Genomic DNA, 13662 nt, shown 5'->3' with positions numbered 1-13662 from the left:
TGTGGGGGTACTGGGAACCAGACCCAGTTTCTCTGCGAAGGTAATAATGCTCTTACCTGCTGATCCACTTTTTTATAACTCTCCACAACCCCTATCAGCAGGCATAGTGCCTTCCGACATTATGAAAGATAGCCAGCAAGGGGGAACCTTCCATTTCTGTTCTGATCGATTATGTCTTGTAGTAATAGGCATGTCTACTGTGTTAGGTTCTTACCATCTAGTTCTGGTGGGTAACCAAATTCAGCCCTGGTGAACTGTGCTTTAATAATTGAAATTGATGACTGAATTTACGTGATTTTTCATCAAGAGTTGAGAATGACGGTATAGTATCCAGTGACTGGAACAAACAGCCATCTTACATTACTGCTCATTGAGTTTTAGATAACATGGCTGGGCCTGGTTTGGTGGCTAAGAACACCTGCTGATCTTCAACAGGGACTGAGCTGGGTTCCCAGCACCTGGTCAGATGCTTACAAGCTTTAAGGGATACATAATTGCTTCCCTCCATGGACACCAAACATAAATGGCATACACATATATAAAAAACAGAAATACTTTAAAAAGGTAATATTGAAGTCAGGCAAGGTGATGCATGCCTTTAATTTTATCACTCGAGAGGCACAGGCAAGAGGATCTCCAAGTGTTCAAGGCCAGCCAGGGCTACACAGAGAGATCCTGCTTCAAAGAAAAACTACAAAAATTCTAGGAATTAGAAGAAAATTTAGGGAGGAATATGGAATTGGCATGTTTAGGATTTTTGGTTCTTGCTTTTTGAGACAGTCTCTCTGTGTAGCTCCAGCTGACCTAGAACTTACAGCATAGACCACCTAGCCTTGACCTCACAGAGATCCACCTGCCCCTGCCTGCTGAGATCAAAGGTGTGTGCACCACCATGCCTGCCTCTTTCATAGAGACCTTGATCTTCCAACCCTAGGTCTCTGTAGTTTCCACACACTGCTAATGCAAACTTGTATATGCTCTTTATTTTTCTAGAACTATGACAAATCTGAAGCTATCCCCATGGAGGTAGCTGTGTCTGGAAGACAGTAAGAGATGTGTGTCCTCATGGAAGATTCCAGCATATCCAATGGTGTTGATGTGGACAAAGGCTTTGCCATTGCCTTCGTTGTCCTTGTGTTTGTGTTTCTAATAGTGATGGTTCTTCGGTGTGTAAAATTGGTGAAGAATCCCTATGAGGTCAGCTCTACAACCGCAGACCCACCTCTGAATTAAAGTACCATCAAACCTGGTGGTCTCCTCTCACAAGAGACTTGTAACTTTTTTTAGGGGTACTTTTAGCATCATCTATACAGCCAAGGCTTGCCTCAACCCCCTGGCCCTTGTTTCTCCTCCACCTCCTAAACACCGGGACTATAAAGAATGCTCCACTACAACGTTCGAAATCTTTTACATTGATGTGTATGATCCAGACTTTATAGTCCCTTACCTGTGCATTTCTCAACCTTGCCATCTTGTGTTCTGTAACAAGCACATAGGAGTCAAGTATCTCTCCAGAGAGAAAACTCAGGCTATTTTCATTGTTCTTTTTCAGGGAATCCATTACTAAAGTTGAGCTTATTGACTAGACTAAGGCTATGACTTTCTATTGTCCCATATCTATGCTCCTGGGGTAGGATAGTGTATCTTAATTTAATGATGTAATGTAACATAATACTATGCTTGGTGAGGCCCATCTGAAACTAGAAGCTGACTAGGATGTGGCCACGTTTATTTGTTCCTTAAGGTAAGAGGAAATGGTAAGCATCTGACAAGACCTATTCAGGTTGTCAAATCTTCTTTCTTCTCAAAAGGGTAGAGCTCTATGCTACAGGTGGTTAATGTGCCTGAAGTAAGTCCCCCAGTCTTTGTCAGCCAAAGTTCCCTCAGCTATAAAGTAATATAGTTCCAAAAGGCACATATTCATGCCCTAATCCCTGAATGCTAGGGACACGCTCAGATTTGGGAAAAGTCTTTAAAAGTCAAGACTCTAAACCTACCAATAATACCAGAATGTGGGTGTCAGAGGTAGGAGGATTGCTGTGAGTTCTTAGAATGGATCATACAATGATTTCAAAAGAGATGGGTGGTCAGGGGAAAACCACATCAAGATGAAGATGGTGGCAGAGACTTGAGTTGTGCAGTCACAAGCCAAGAACTACCAGAAGCTGAAAGAGAGGAAGAAGGACTGTTTCCTGGGGCCATTGGTTGCATGGCCTCACCAACCGCTTGTGTGTGGACTTCTTCACTTGATGTTAGTCAAATGGCCAAGAAGCTATTTGATTGGCAATTTCTGCTCTCCAGAACATAAGAGAGTACACTTCTACAATAAGAATACTTTTTACACCACAACGTGATTGGTGACAACCACAGGAAACTGATAGATACACTATCATCAGTTTTCCAGAGATATGTGTGTGTGTGTGTGTGTGTGTGTGTGTATGTATGTGTGTTTTGGGACAGGGCTTCTGGTTGCTCTGGACATTAAGAGCTCTGCCTTACTTTGTCAACCAAGCTAACCTCTAACTCACAGAGATGTCTGTGCCTCCGGAGTACTGGGATTGAAAGCACCACCACCCCTGGTTTGAGGACGCTTTTGACAAAAAGGAAATTGCAAGTCTCTGCTGTGCAAAGTGTGAAGTTAAAGAAACTTAAGAGTGGGTTATCGGCCACTGGCAAGAAAGTCCACAAGGGAATTTCCTGGAAAGACAGGGGGCATCTGGTCGGCTGAAGCTCAAGAAGAGTAATTCTAAGAAAGATTGGCTCTATTGTGGCATTAATGGAAAATAAAAACTGTTATGTCCAACCACACCAGCCAGCTACTCTAGACAAAGTAAGCTACTCTGTGAGTGTGAATTGAGAGCCATCATTTGGATGTAAGCAGGGTAAATCACCTGAGATCAGCAAGTAGTCACCTCAAAGGAAATGTGGGTCTATGGAGTCATGCTGGGAGGAGCTTTATACTGCAGTGCTCAGCACTCCATATCCCAGAATTCAATCAACCGTGCATCAAAAAGAGTCAGAAAAAAAAATCACATCGTTTCTAATATGGTCACACAGACCTATAATCTCAGTACCTGGGAGCCAGAGGCGGAAGATCTGAAGTTCAAGCCAACCTGGATTACCAGAGCCCCACATTTAAAAAGACAGAGAGCACTGTATCTATATTAAGCAAGTACAGATTGTCTTTCCTTGATTTTTTTCTAAGCAATGCAGCATAGACTATATACATAGGCTCTATATGTACTGTGTATTAACAGGTAATATGGAGATGATCTGGGGTACACGAGAAGACGGGGCTAGAGCCATGTCTCAATGATTTACAGTTCTTGCTGCTCTTCCTGAAGATCCAAATTAGGCTCTAAGCACTCATGATGGTTTGCTCACAATTTCCTGTCATTTCAACTTCAGGGAATCAGATGTCCTCTTATGGCCTCCCTGGGCACCTGCATGTACGTACGTGCATGTACACAGATGGACATGTGAACACATAAATGCATGAACACAGGACATACACACACAGACATGGTTTACATTCACATGCATACTCACATGTGCACATACACTCACAAAAGCATATTAAAATTTTTTTTTAATCTTAAAAAAAATGCATATAAAGAGGTTGGGTCATATAGGTCATCGATAGCATGCTTGTCTACCACACACAAAGCCCCAGTTAGATCCCGAATAAACATGACATGCTGGTCTATAATTTTAGACATTTGGAAGGAGACAGGAGCATTTGAACTGCACCCACATAAAAAGCCAGTATTGAAACATACTCTTATAATCCCAGCACTGGATAGGCAGAGAGAGGAAAGTCTTTGGGCTAAATCTAGCCAAACAGATGAGCTCTAGGTACAGTGAGAGATCTTGTCTGAAGAAGTAAGGTAGAGAGCAGCAGAGACAAATGTAACTTATAATTTTTTTCAAAACCTATTTTTAACCTCCCTTCTAGGCCATTTTCTACTTCTAGGTAGTGGAAAAGAAATGACACAAAGGTAGGGAGGGGAAGTGGACTTGTTTTCAAAGGTTCTTCGGGGCAACTCCCATCTGCGTTGTCAGGAAATCGGCAGTGCAGCTCACGGGGCCGTAGCGGTAGCTCAATCGACTCGCAAACACTTCACAGACACACCAGCAGTGTCGGAATGTAGCAGCAGTGGCAGGGCCTTGCAAAAACAACCAGGCCTCATCTGAATCGGCACAAGTCAGCAGGAGGGACCAGGGCCAACAGGAACACCAGAAAAAGTTCTTGGTCGTGCCTTTCTCAGCAAAGATCAGTGAAGGTGAGAGAAGACGTGAGACCTCCAGTATGTGCTAAAAACGTACTGATTTTTCTGGTGTGCAAAGACTTGAGACCAAGTGTCTAGCTATGCAAGCAAGCCCAGCCCAGCCTCTGTCACTGACTCTTGAGTCCTGTTTATACTCTCTCCAAACAGCATGAGTCCTCCACAGGTCTTACCTCAGCACAGGAGTCTGTATCAGCTGACATCACTCTGCCAATCCGCCAAAGTCTGCAGAAGTGGCAAGAAGCCACAGCACACTACTACTTTTTTTGGTGCTTTTCTCTCTATGGAGTCCTGACAAATAGAGCTAAACTATGCAACGTAAGGCAGACCAATGCACGTGTGTCCTTATCAAAGAATCTTTCATCATGTGTCCTTTCATGTGCTTGCTTTCGCAGACCATCCTCTCTTCTGTGTTGCATTAGTCTTTCACCTGTGTCCACTTCAGAAAAGCATTCCTTCATGTGTTCGCCCCAGTAACACATCTTCCAACACAACTGACTTTCCAATGAAGCCAAAAGTTTCCACTTCCGGCAAATGATGACCTTTGACCTCTATACACATACAAAAAAAGGCATACTGGCGCGCACACACACACACACACACACAGACATACATTAAAAAAAATGAAGCATATAGGAGGTTGTATACAGATATGTGTGGTTGTTATGCAGGTGAGGGCAGGCACGAGAAAAAGCAAGGCCTGTGATTGGGCAGTGAACAAGGAAGGCGGGGACAGAGTTTTTGAGAGGCCAGAGAGATAGGGGAGGAGAGAGAAGAAGCCAGAATAGAGTAGGAAGACAATTCATCACTGTGTAGCTTTGAATAGCCACAGGTAGCTATGAATATTTTTTTAATAAGGTACCTTTTTTTAAAATTATTTATTTTTATCTGAGTGCACTGTAGCTATCTTCAGACACACCAGAAAAGGGCACCAGATCCCATTACAGATGGTTGTGAGCCACCATATGGTTGCTAGGAATTGAACTCAGAACCTCTGGAAGAGTAGTCAGTGCTCTTAACCGCTGAGCCATCTGTCCAGCCTCCAGCTATGAATATCTTATAAGGGATAGATTATTATAGGAAAATTTGTCTTATCTAGGTGGGCAGATTATATCATATCAATTGGCTCTGAGTTTATTGTGTGGATGTTTTGTGGAGTGGGAATTTATTCATATAAACCTGAGGCTGTCTGAGGTGAAAATATCCTGCAAACACCATGTGGCTCTATAATGCCAGCAATAGTGAGAGTTCCTGCTGCTTTTTCTAATATTTTCCACTACAGATATGTGCAAGCACCATGCCATTTTTCATAAGACACTTAAAGACTTGGGCATACATGGATTTTGTTATACATGAAGTTCCTGGAACACATTTCATTTATACAATAAAGAGTAACCACTGTCCCCTTGTCATGAGTTTGCAGTGATCCTGCTTACTGACCTCGGGCTATCAGGCTTGCATGAAGAGTTCTTAGTCCCAGACTTAGGAGACAGAAGCAGGTAGATCTATGTGAGTTTACAGCCAGCCTGGTGTAGATTTATGTTATGTCGATACATGATTGGACAGTGGAGAGGTAGGCAGGGAAAAGGTAGGAAAACTGAAGAGGAATAGGGATTGAGAGGAAAGCAAGATGAAGCTGGAGGACCCCTGTTGATTTTCCTAGCTGGCCTCAGACACAAATTGCAACAAAACTACCTTAAAAAAACCAACAATCAACACCACCCCCACCTCTTAGGCATCTAGTATTTATGTACCCTCCTGAAAGTTCCCAGAATTCCAAATGCCACACAGAATTGCAAAAATTATCTGCAGCTGGCAGAACCATGCTTCTGCTAAGCAAGAGGCAAATTAAGGTCAGCTGCTGTGGACAGACTGAAGCATCCCACATCCCTACACCTAGGAGTAAAATAAAAAAAAATTCTTATAATATTTTTGTGTTTTCAAAAATTAAGCAAAATTCCAGAATTCTTTTTAAAAATGTCACTACAGAGTAAGAATGAAGTCCAATTTGTACAATGCTAACCAAACAATAGGTAGGTTCATGGTTCAATCTTCATTGGTTTAATCAAAACAAAGGGAATAATAACTCAGTCTCTCCACACATTTGATGACCTGAATTTAATCTCCAGAACCCATGCATCCTAGTTAGGGTGTCTCTTGCAGTGATAAGAAAACGTGACCAATCAAAATTTGGGGAGGAGAGGGTTTATTTTAGCTTACAGATCCACTCCATCATGAAGGGAAGTTAGGATAAGAACTCAAGACAGGAACTTGGAGGCAGGAACTCATGCAGAGGCCATGCAAGAAGAATGCTTGCTCCTCATATGTTGCTTATCCCACCTTCTTACATAACCCAGGACTAGCAGCCTAGCGGTGGGCCCTTGCACATCAATCATCAATGAAGAAAAAGTCTTACAGTCTTTTCCACAGGTCAATACAATGAAGTATTTTCCCAGGTGATGTTCCAGATGACTCTAGTTTGTATCAAGTTGACATAAAACTAGATAGCATATCAAATAAAAGTGCTGGGTGGGTTGGCACTTGAAGTGGGGAAACTAGGGTTCCTGGAACTTTCTGTCCATCTAGTCTAGCCTAATTGGTGAGATTGGGGTAGTGAGATAGACTGTCTCAAAGGAAATAGATTGTGCTGTGTTCTGAGGATGATAGTACAGGTTGTCTTCTTCCTCTGACCTTGAAAAATGCACTTTAACACACATGCACACTAACAAATACATTCATGGATAACGAATATTGACATACACGATGGTTTGGATAGGTATGGATCCCCGTAGATACATGTGTTTGAGTGCTTGGACAATAGGGAGTAGCACTATTAGGTGTGGCATTGTTGGAGCAAGTGTGCCACTGTGGAGGTTGGCTTTGAGGTCTCCGATGTTTAAGCTATGCCCAGTGTGGTACATGGTCTCCTTCTGATACTTGTGGATCAAAATGTAGAACTAGGCTCCTCCAGCACCATGTCTGCCTCCTTGACACCATGCCTCACCATGATGATAATGGACCAAACCTATGCAACTGTAAGCCACCCCCAATTAAATGTTCTCCTTTATAAGAGCTGCCGTGGTCATGATGTCTGTTCACAGCAGTGAACCCAAAGACAATGTGAATGTCTTCAAGATATAATAATAGAATGTAGTCAGCAGAGTGCTTTGGTGACAGTCCCAGTTCCACATAAAAACAGGCATGGTAGTATATGGGGACAATCGCCACACTCGGGTGAAAGACCTCCGAAGGGAGACCCTCACTCAAATCTCAGGAGAGGCGCGCACCCAGTGAGGCACCGAGACCAGACTTGCTGCAATCGCACGAGGAAGTTTATTGAAAGTGAAACAGAGTGAGATCTCAAGCCAGCATGCTGGGGTCGAGACTCATACACCACGCAGGGGTAGAGGAGTTCGACCCCGGCCTGAACTTGTAACGGGCTTATAAAGGCAAAAACCACAAAGGAGGGGGAGGACAGGGGGAATGAGGAAATTCAAAGGGGAGGAATCATACATTTTTTATCAGTGCACCCGGGGCACATCTAGGGCGTTGAAACATTCCACAGAGGTCTTCCGGAACTTCTGCGTTATTTTAGGAACTCAAATCTCAAGAAAGTGGGATTTCCTGGGAGCAATTTCCTGCTGAGGAAATCCCTAGGGCAAGGAATTAGTGTCCTTTGACAACCTTTTACTCTTCAGGGAAGTGGATGCAGGATGATCAGGATAAGGGCGCAGGAGACACTTTTTAAATAAAACAAAGAAAAATATCAGATGGAGTTGCACAAACCTTTAATCCCAGCACAGGAGAGGCAGAGACAAGTGGCTCTCTGAGTTCAAAGCTAGGCTGATCTATACATATAGACTATGCGTCAAGAGAAAAAAAGAAAGGGTTGAAGAGATGGATCAGCAGTCAAAACCTTAGGTATTTCTAAATGTTTTGATTTTTATTTTCCCTGAAAGGATATGGTTCTTGTGTCCTAGGTATGAAGATCAGGGATAAAAAGGGGGTCTCAAAAGACAAAGAGACTGCTGAGCCTACATCCACTGAATCTGCCCTGTCTGGAGCTACATTCCTAAGGGAAACCTTGGTGCTTCACCTGGAGCTTCAAATGCAAATGTACTTCCCTGGGTATTAGTCCTAAGTGTTTTGCCCTGAACTTCAGATGCAAATGTGCTTAATTCTAGCCCTTACAGGGCTCAGCACAGAAGCTAGTTTTCTGCTTATGGTCAGCTTCCAAGGTGTCCTGGAAAATTAATTACCCCGCCACCAACTGTCCAGAAGTGCCAAAAAATGCTCCCACAAGTTTGTTGGTAGCCATGGTCAAAAAAATAAATGAAAGAAAATAAATTAGATTCTGGGATTTTCCTAATTCATCTCTCCCTTCTGAGACTTGGCAACACAGCCTAGAAGAAACATTAGAAATGAAGGCACAGGAAATTACAGATCAGAATAAGAGACAGAAAGATGAAAATGAAGGTGGGAGACAGGAGCTTGAAAAAAGGTTAGAACAAAATATACAGCATCTTACAGATCAAACTGAGCAGCAAAGAGAAAATAATGAGGTTTGGAAGCAAGACTTGGAGAATAACTTTTTTAAATTAATCAATCAAAAATTAATGAACAGTAGACTATCAGAGTTGCAATATAAAGAAAAACTGAAAATGTGGAGGCAGATTAACCATTACACTCTCTATTCCCCTCATAACCATCAGTAAAGGGATCCTGCATTCATATAAATAAAATAATTAAATCTTAAAAACAAAGAATACAAGGCTTTGACCTAGTCCTTTTATAGCTGCTGTTACGAACTGTTTAAGATGATTAAGTAGTACAAGTTAAGGGCCAGAAAATAACTCATGGTTATATTAGATTCTGATTTAATTATAATAAAGTGTTTTCAATATTATTCAAATAGAAATGGACCAATTTAAGTGAAAGAGCTAGTTCAGAACAAGCCTAATGTATGGCCACGCTTTCATAATTAATAAAAAGGTTTTTCCATGTCATTATTTCAGAGCTAGTCAAGTCATTATGAAATTGTGGGTAATCAGTGAAGATTGACAAAGAGCTCATAGCAGCTATTTGGGAAAAAAAATAACAGCAAATATCTTAAATGCAGGTGTCTTCAGTTTGTGAAAAGAACTAATTAGATTCTCCCATGTATTGTAAAAGGAATGCCAGTTAATGAAAAACCTGCATTTTACCTGATGCAAATAAGTTGGAAATGTCAGGCTATAAGTCAGACAAAATGAGCAAAGTAATTCAAAGCCCATATATTCAGTTCTGCAATCAGAGCTGTATACAATTCTTACGGTACTATTAGCTTTTTTTTCTTGAACTTCTTAATATAATTGCTGACTCTCAATATGTAGAAAGGGTTGTTGTGCATATAGAAACTGCTTAATTTATTCTGGATAATTCAGAATTAACCTGAACAGGCAATCAGAAATAGACTATCTATTATATGTCACCCATATCCAGTCTCATATAGGTTTGCCAGGTCCATTAAGCCCAAGGAAATGAAGAAATTGATGAATTATTAATAGGAAATGTGTTAGAAGCCTCAAAATGTTTTCACTTAGCTACAGCCCTGTGTTAACATCATGTTAACAGTAAGGTTTACTGAAAAATTTTTCTGTCACCTAAAAACAAGCCAAGGAAATTATGAGAAAATGTCCTTTTCATAACCAAATGTTCTTTGTATAACAAAACTCCATTACCCGCTGGAAGTAACCCTAATGTGTGAGCCTGTGTACTAAAGGCTTTTCATGGAGATCTCTGACCCAGCCAGGTGTGAGAGTTCATGCTAAGGGGAGAGAATTTGAGCAGGAAGGGAAATTGCCTCCTCTGCTGCTGCAGCTGCTCCCTTTCTGGCCTGAGTTGGGCCAGGCAGGCAGGAGGCTAACTAACCAGTGAGGGGTGCAGGGACGCTTCCGGCAGCATTTTCGAGAGAGCAGATCTCGTCCCCAAGCAGCAGTGTTACAGCTCTTATGACAGAAGCTCTCAGATAATGGAGTAATTTTTACACACCTTTATTCCTTCAGGATAGGATTCTTATATACAGTTTTGGAGTGGGTCAGGATCTGACAATAGGTACTTCCTATTGGCTTGGTCTGAGAGCTTATGGAAACCTTATCTACATGCAGGAGGGCTTGGGGTGCTGCTCCTAATACTGTTGGCCACAACACTGTCTACAGGGGGTTATGGGGGACTGTAGCTATGTGACAGGGGCTTGGAGCCCAGGATCAGGCAAAAAAACACCTACTGTCCCTTCAGGGCCACAAGGGGTTTCAAGCCTCAGCTCAACCGGGAACCAGGATACCTTTCACAGCCCACCACCCAACACTAGTGGTGTCAGAAGAAATAAAGTCTGGCAAGTAGATGTGTTTCATTTTGAAGAATTTGGAAATCTAAAGTTTGTACATCATGCCATTAGTACATATGCAGGTTTTCTATAGGCAACTGCTTTGAGTTCTGAAAAGGCTTATTCTGTGATTACACATTTACTGAAAGTAATAGCTATCATGGGGTTACTTATACAGTTTAAGACCGACAATGCCCTTGCATATGTCTCCAGTATGATAAAACAATTATTTGCATAAAATATAAAGCACAGGGCTGGAGAGATGGCTCAGTGGTTAAAAGCACTGACTCTTCTTCCAAAGGTCCTGAGTGTAAATCCCGACAACCACATGGTGGTTCATAACCATCTGTAATGAGATCTGATGCCCTCTTCAGGTATGTCTGAAGACAACTGCAGTGTACTTATATAATAAATAAATAAATAAATAAATAAATCTTAAAAAAATATAAAGTACATTACAGAAATATCATATAATCCTACAGTTCAAGCAGTTGTTCAAAGATCTAATCTCACTTTAAAGGAAATGTTATGAAAACAAACAAACAAAACCCCCAGAGACAGAATCAACACTGCTCTGCTAAGGTTAAATTTTCTGGTTGTTAATGAGAAAGAAACAACAGCACCCAAGAGGGACCAGGTTATAGAAAAAAACTATGAGATTAAGTTGGCTTCTCTACCATAAGGATGTATTAATACCAGAATGGAAGCCAGCAAACATTATGCATTGGGGACATAGATTTGTTTGTATTTCCACAGGATACCATCAAAACTGATAAAGAGTAGAACTGAGCCGGAGAGGTTTCTTGAAAACCTTAGTCACTGACCAGAAAAATGTTCATTTCATTGAAAATATTTCTGCTTATCGTTTCCCACTGCACACAGCACAATTAATGGCTTAAAACAGAAGAAGGGTGGTGACATTTAAGAATTATGGAATTGTGATTAAAAAAAATACAAAAATATAAGAATGTGTATTGTGGTTAAATAAAAACTGTGGGAACCTTTTATTCCACACTAGTGCCAGCATGGACGAGCCATATGGCGCTGTGGGATACCTTTATCTCAGCGGCTCCATGCTGCCCCCAAGTACTCACAGGTCCTGACTTCCTTTGACCCAGGCAGTTTGCTCCACCAGCCCTGGCTGCTTCTGACCTGGGTGTGGGTTGTTACCACTCTTGGCACACATGCTTCCTAATTCTGTTGTGGGTTTTATGCGTTCTGCCACTATACTTTCTTCTCACCCAATTAAGTCGCCACATTAATGAACACACCAAGATACTCATAACAACTGGTAACTATGTGCAGAGAATCTTTACATCCGCCACTATGTTGACTTCCAGCTCCTTCCCCTGCTCCCTCTTCCACCATCAACTCTGATTCTCCTGCTTCTTTTCCTCCTCCCTCCTTCCTAGACTTTCCCCGCCTACCCTTTCTTCTCATGCAATGATAGGCTGGACCCACCTAGCTGCGTAATGACATCATCCTACAAATGTGCTTTCATTTTAATCCCAGGTACAGGAATGTGGAGCTGCTTTGGAACATACACAGGTAGCGACTATGATTTGCCTCATGCTCTAGCAGATGTGTGATTTTTGCCAGCTGCAGATAATTTCTGCAATTGTTTGACATTTAAAATTCTGAAAACTTTTCAGTGGGTGCATAAATGCTAGAGCACCAGGAGATGTGGTGTGTGTGATAGTTGTCATTAGGGAGGTTGGTTGCAGTTTGCTAGTAGCTATGGCCTAAGAAGAAACAAAAGAAAAGAAATTAGACTCAAGATTCTCCAAACTCCTTTCTCCCCTCCACCCTTGTCTCCTTTTCATCTGGTGATAGAGTTTGAAACTTCTTCTATCTCATTTTGTCTATTTTTCTTGCTGTCTTTCTCTTCTGTCTCCCCTAGGCTGACTACAAACTAATCATGTATCCAAAGATGGATAACCTTGAACTCTTTATCCCCCTGCCTCCACCTCTAAAGTGCCGATATTACTTGCACAGACCACTCTGCCCAACTTGGCATCCTACTTAGACCTATAAAAAACCTGCCATTACTACTTAGTTTCTCAAATTTGATTCAATAAATTCTCTGGGGTTCCTACAAAGATTCAGATTTGGGATTGGGCATACACATCTTGGTTGAAAGCTTGTCTATTATGTGTGAGAAAATGGATTTGTTTCTCAGCATTGTGAAATAATAGTAACAACAACAACAACAAATACAAAAGCAATAGAAGTTATCTCGTGTGTGTGTGTGTGTGTGTGTGTGTGTGTGTGTGTGTTTTGCATGTGTCTGTTTACACATGTTAGGAGTTCAGAGGTCAGTGCCTAGAGCTTTCCTCTGGTACTTTGAATCATACTATTAGAGACAAGGTATCTAATTGAATCTGGAGTTTGCCATTCAGCTAGATTTGGTAAATAGCCAAGGTGTGTGGCTCCCCATTACCAGAATTTTAAGATGTGCCACCATGCCCAGACATTTTTGACTGTGTTGGTAACCTAAACTCAGGTCTTTATGCTTGTCCCAGGTGTTAATTCTTCAATTATTTAATTTGCTTTTTGAGACAGTGTTATGCTCAGCCCAGGGAGTGGCCCAGTTAGAAGATGTGGCCCTGTTGGAGTAGGTGTGTCACTGTGGGCATGGGATATAAGACCATCACCCTGGCTGCCTGGAAATCAGTCTTGCACTGGCAGCCTTCAGATGAAGATGTAGAACTCTCAGCTCCTCCTGCACCATGCCTGCCTAGATGCTGCCATGTTCCCACCTTGATGATAATGGACTGAACCTCTGAACCTGTAAGCCAGCCCCAATTAAATATCCATTTTAAGTCTTGCTTTGGTCATGGTGTCTGTTCACATAGTAACACCCTAACTAAGACAGACAGAGTATATGTATCTCTGGCTTTCCTGGAGCTCACTCTGAAGAGCAGATTGGCCTAGAACTCACAACGATCCTTTTGCATCTGCTTCCTGAATGCTGGGATTAAAGACATATGCGTCTACATCCAGATTCAGGAG

The 13662-nt window shown here is 41.8% G+C and overlaps 1 protein-coding gene across 1 annotated transcript; it reads left to right on the top strand.

The window, feature by feature from the left end:
- Positions 1-1053: 1053 nt before the first annotated feature.
- Positions 1054-1233, top strand: CTXND2 (cortexin domain containing 2; the record flags this gene model as incomplete). The annotated part of the gene is made up of 1 exon (XM_080916249.1): positions 1054-1233. The coding sequence occupies one exon, from the start codon at positions 1054-1056 to the stop codon at positions 1231-1233; it is 180 nt and encodes a 59-aa protein (XP_080772375.1).
- Between the last annotated feature and the right edge of the window lie 12429 nt (positions 1234-13662).

This window comes from Micromys minutus (genome assembly GCF_963924665.1).
Source record: "Micromys minutus genome assembly, chromosome: 4".
NCBI lineage: Eukaryota > Metazoa > Chordata > Mammalia > Rodentia > Muridae > Micromys > Micromys minutus.
Note: the sequence above shows the minus strand (reverse complement) of the source record. Positions and strands in the feature narration are given on the sequence as shown.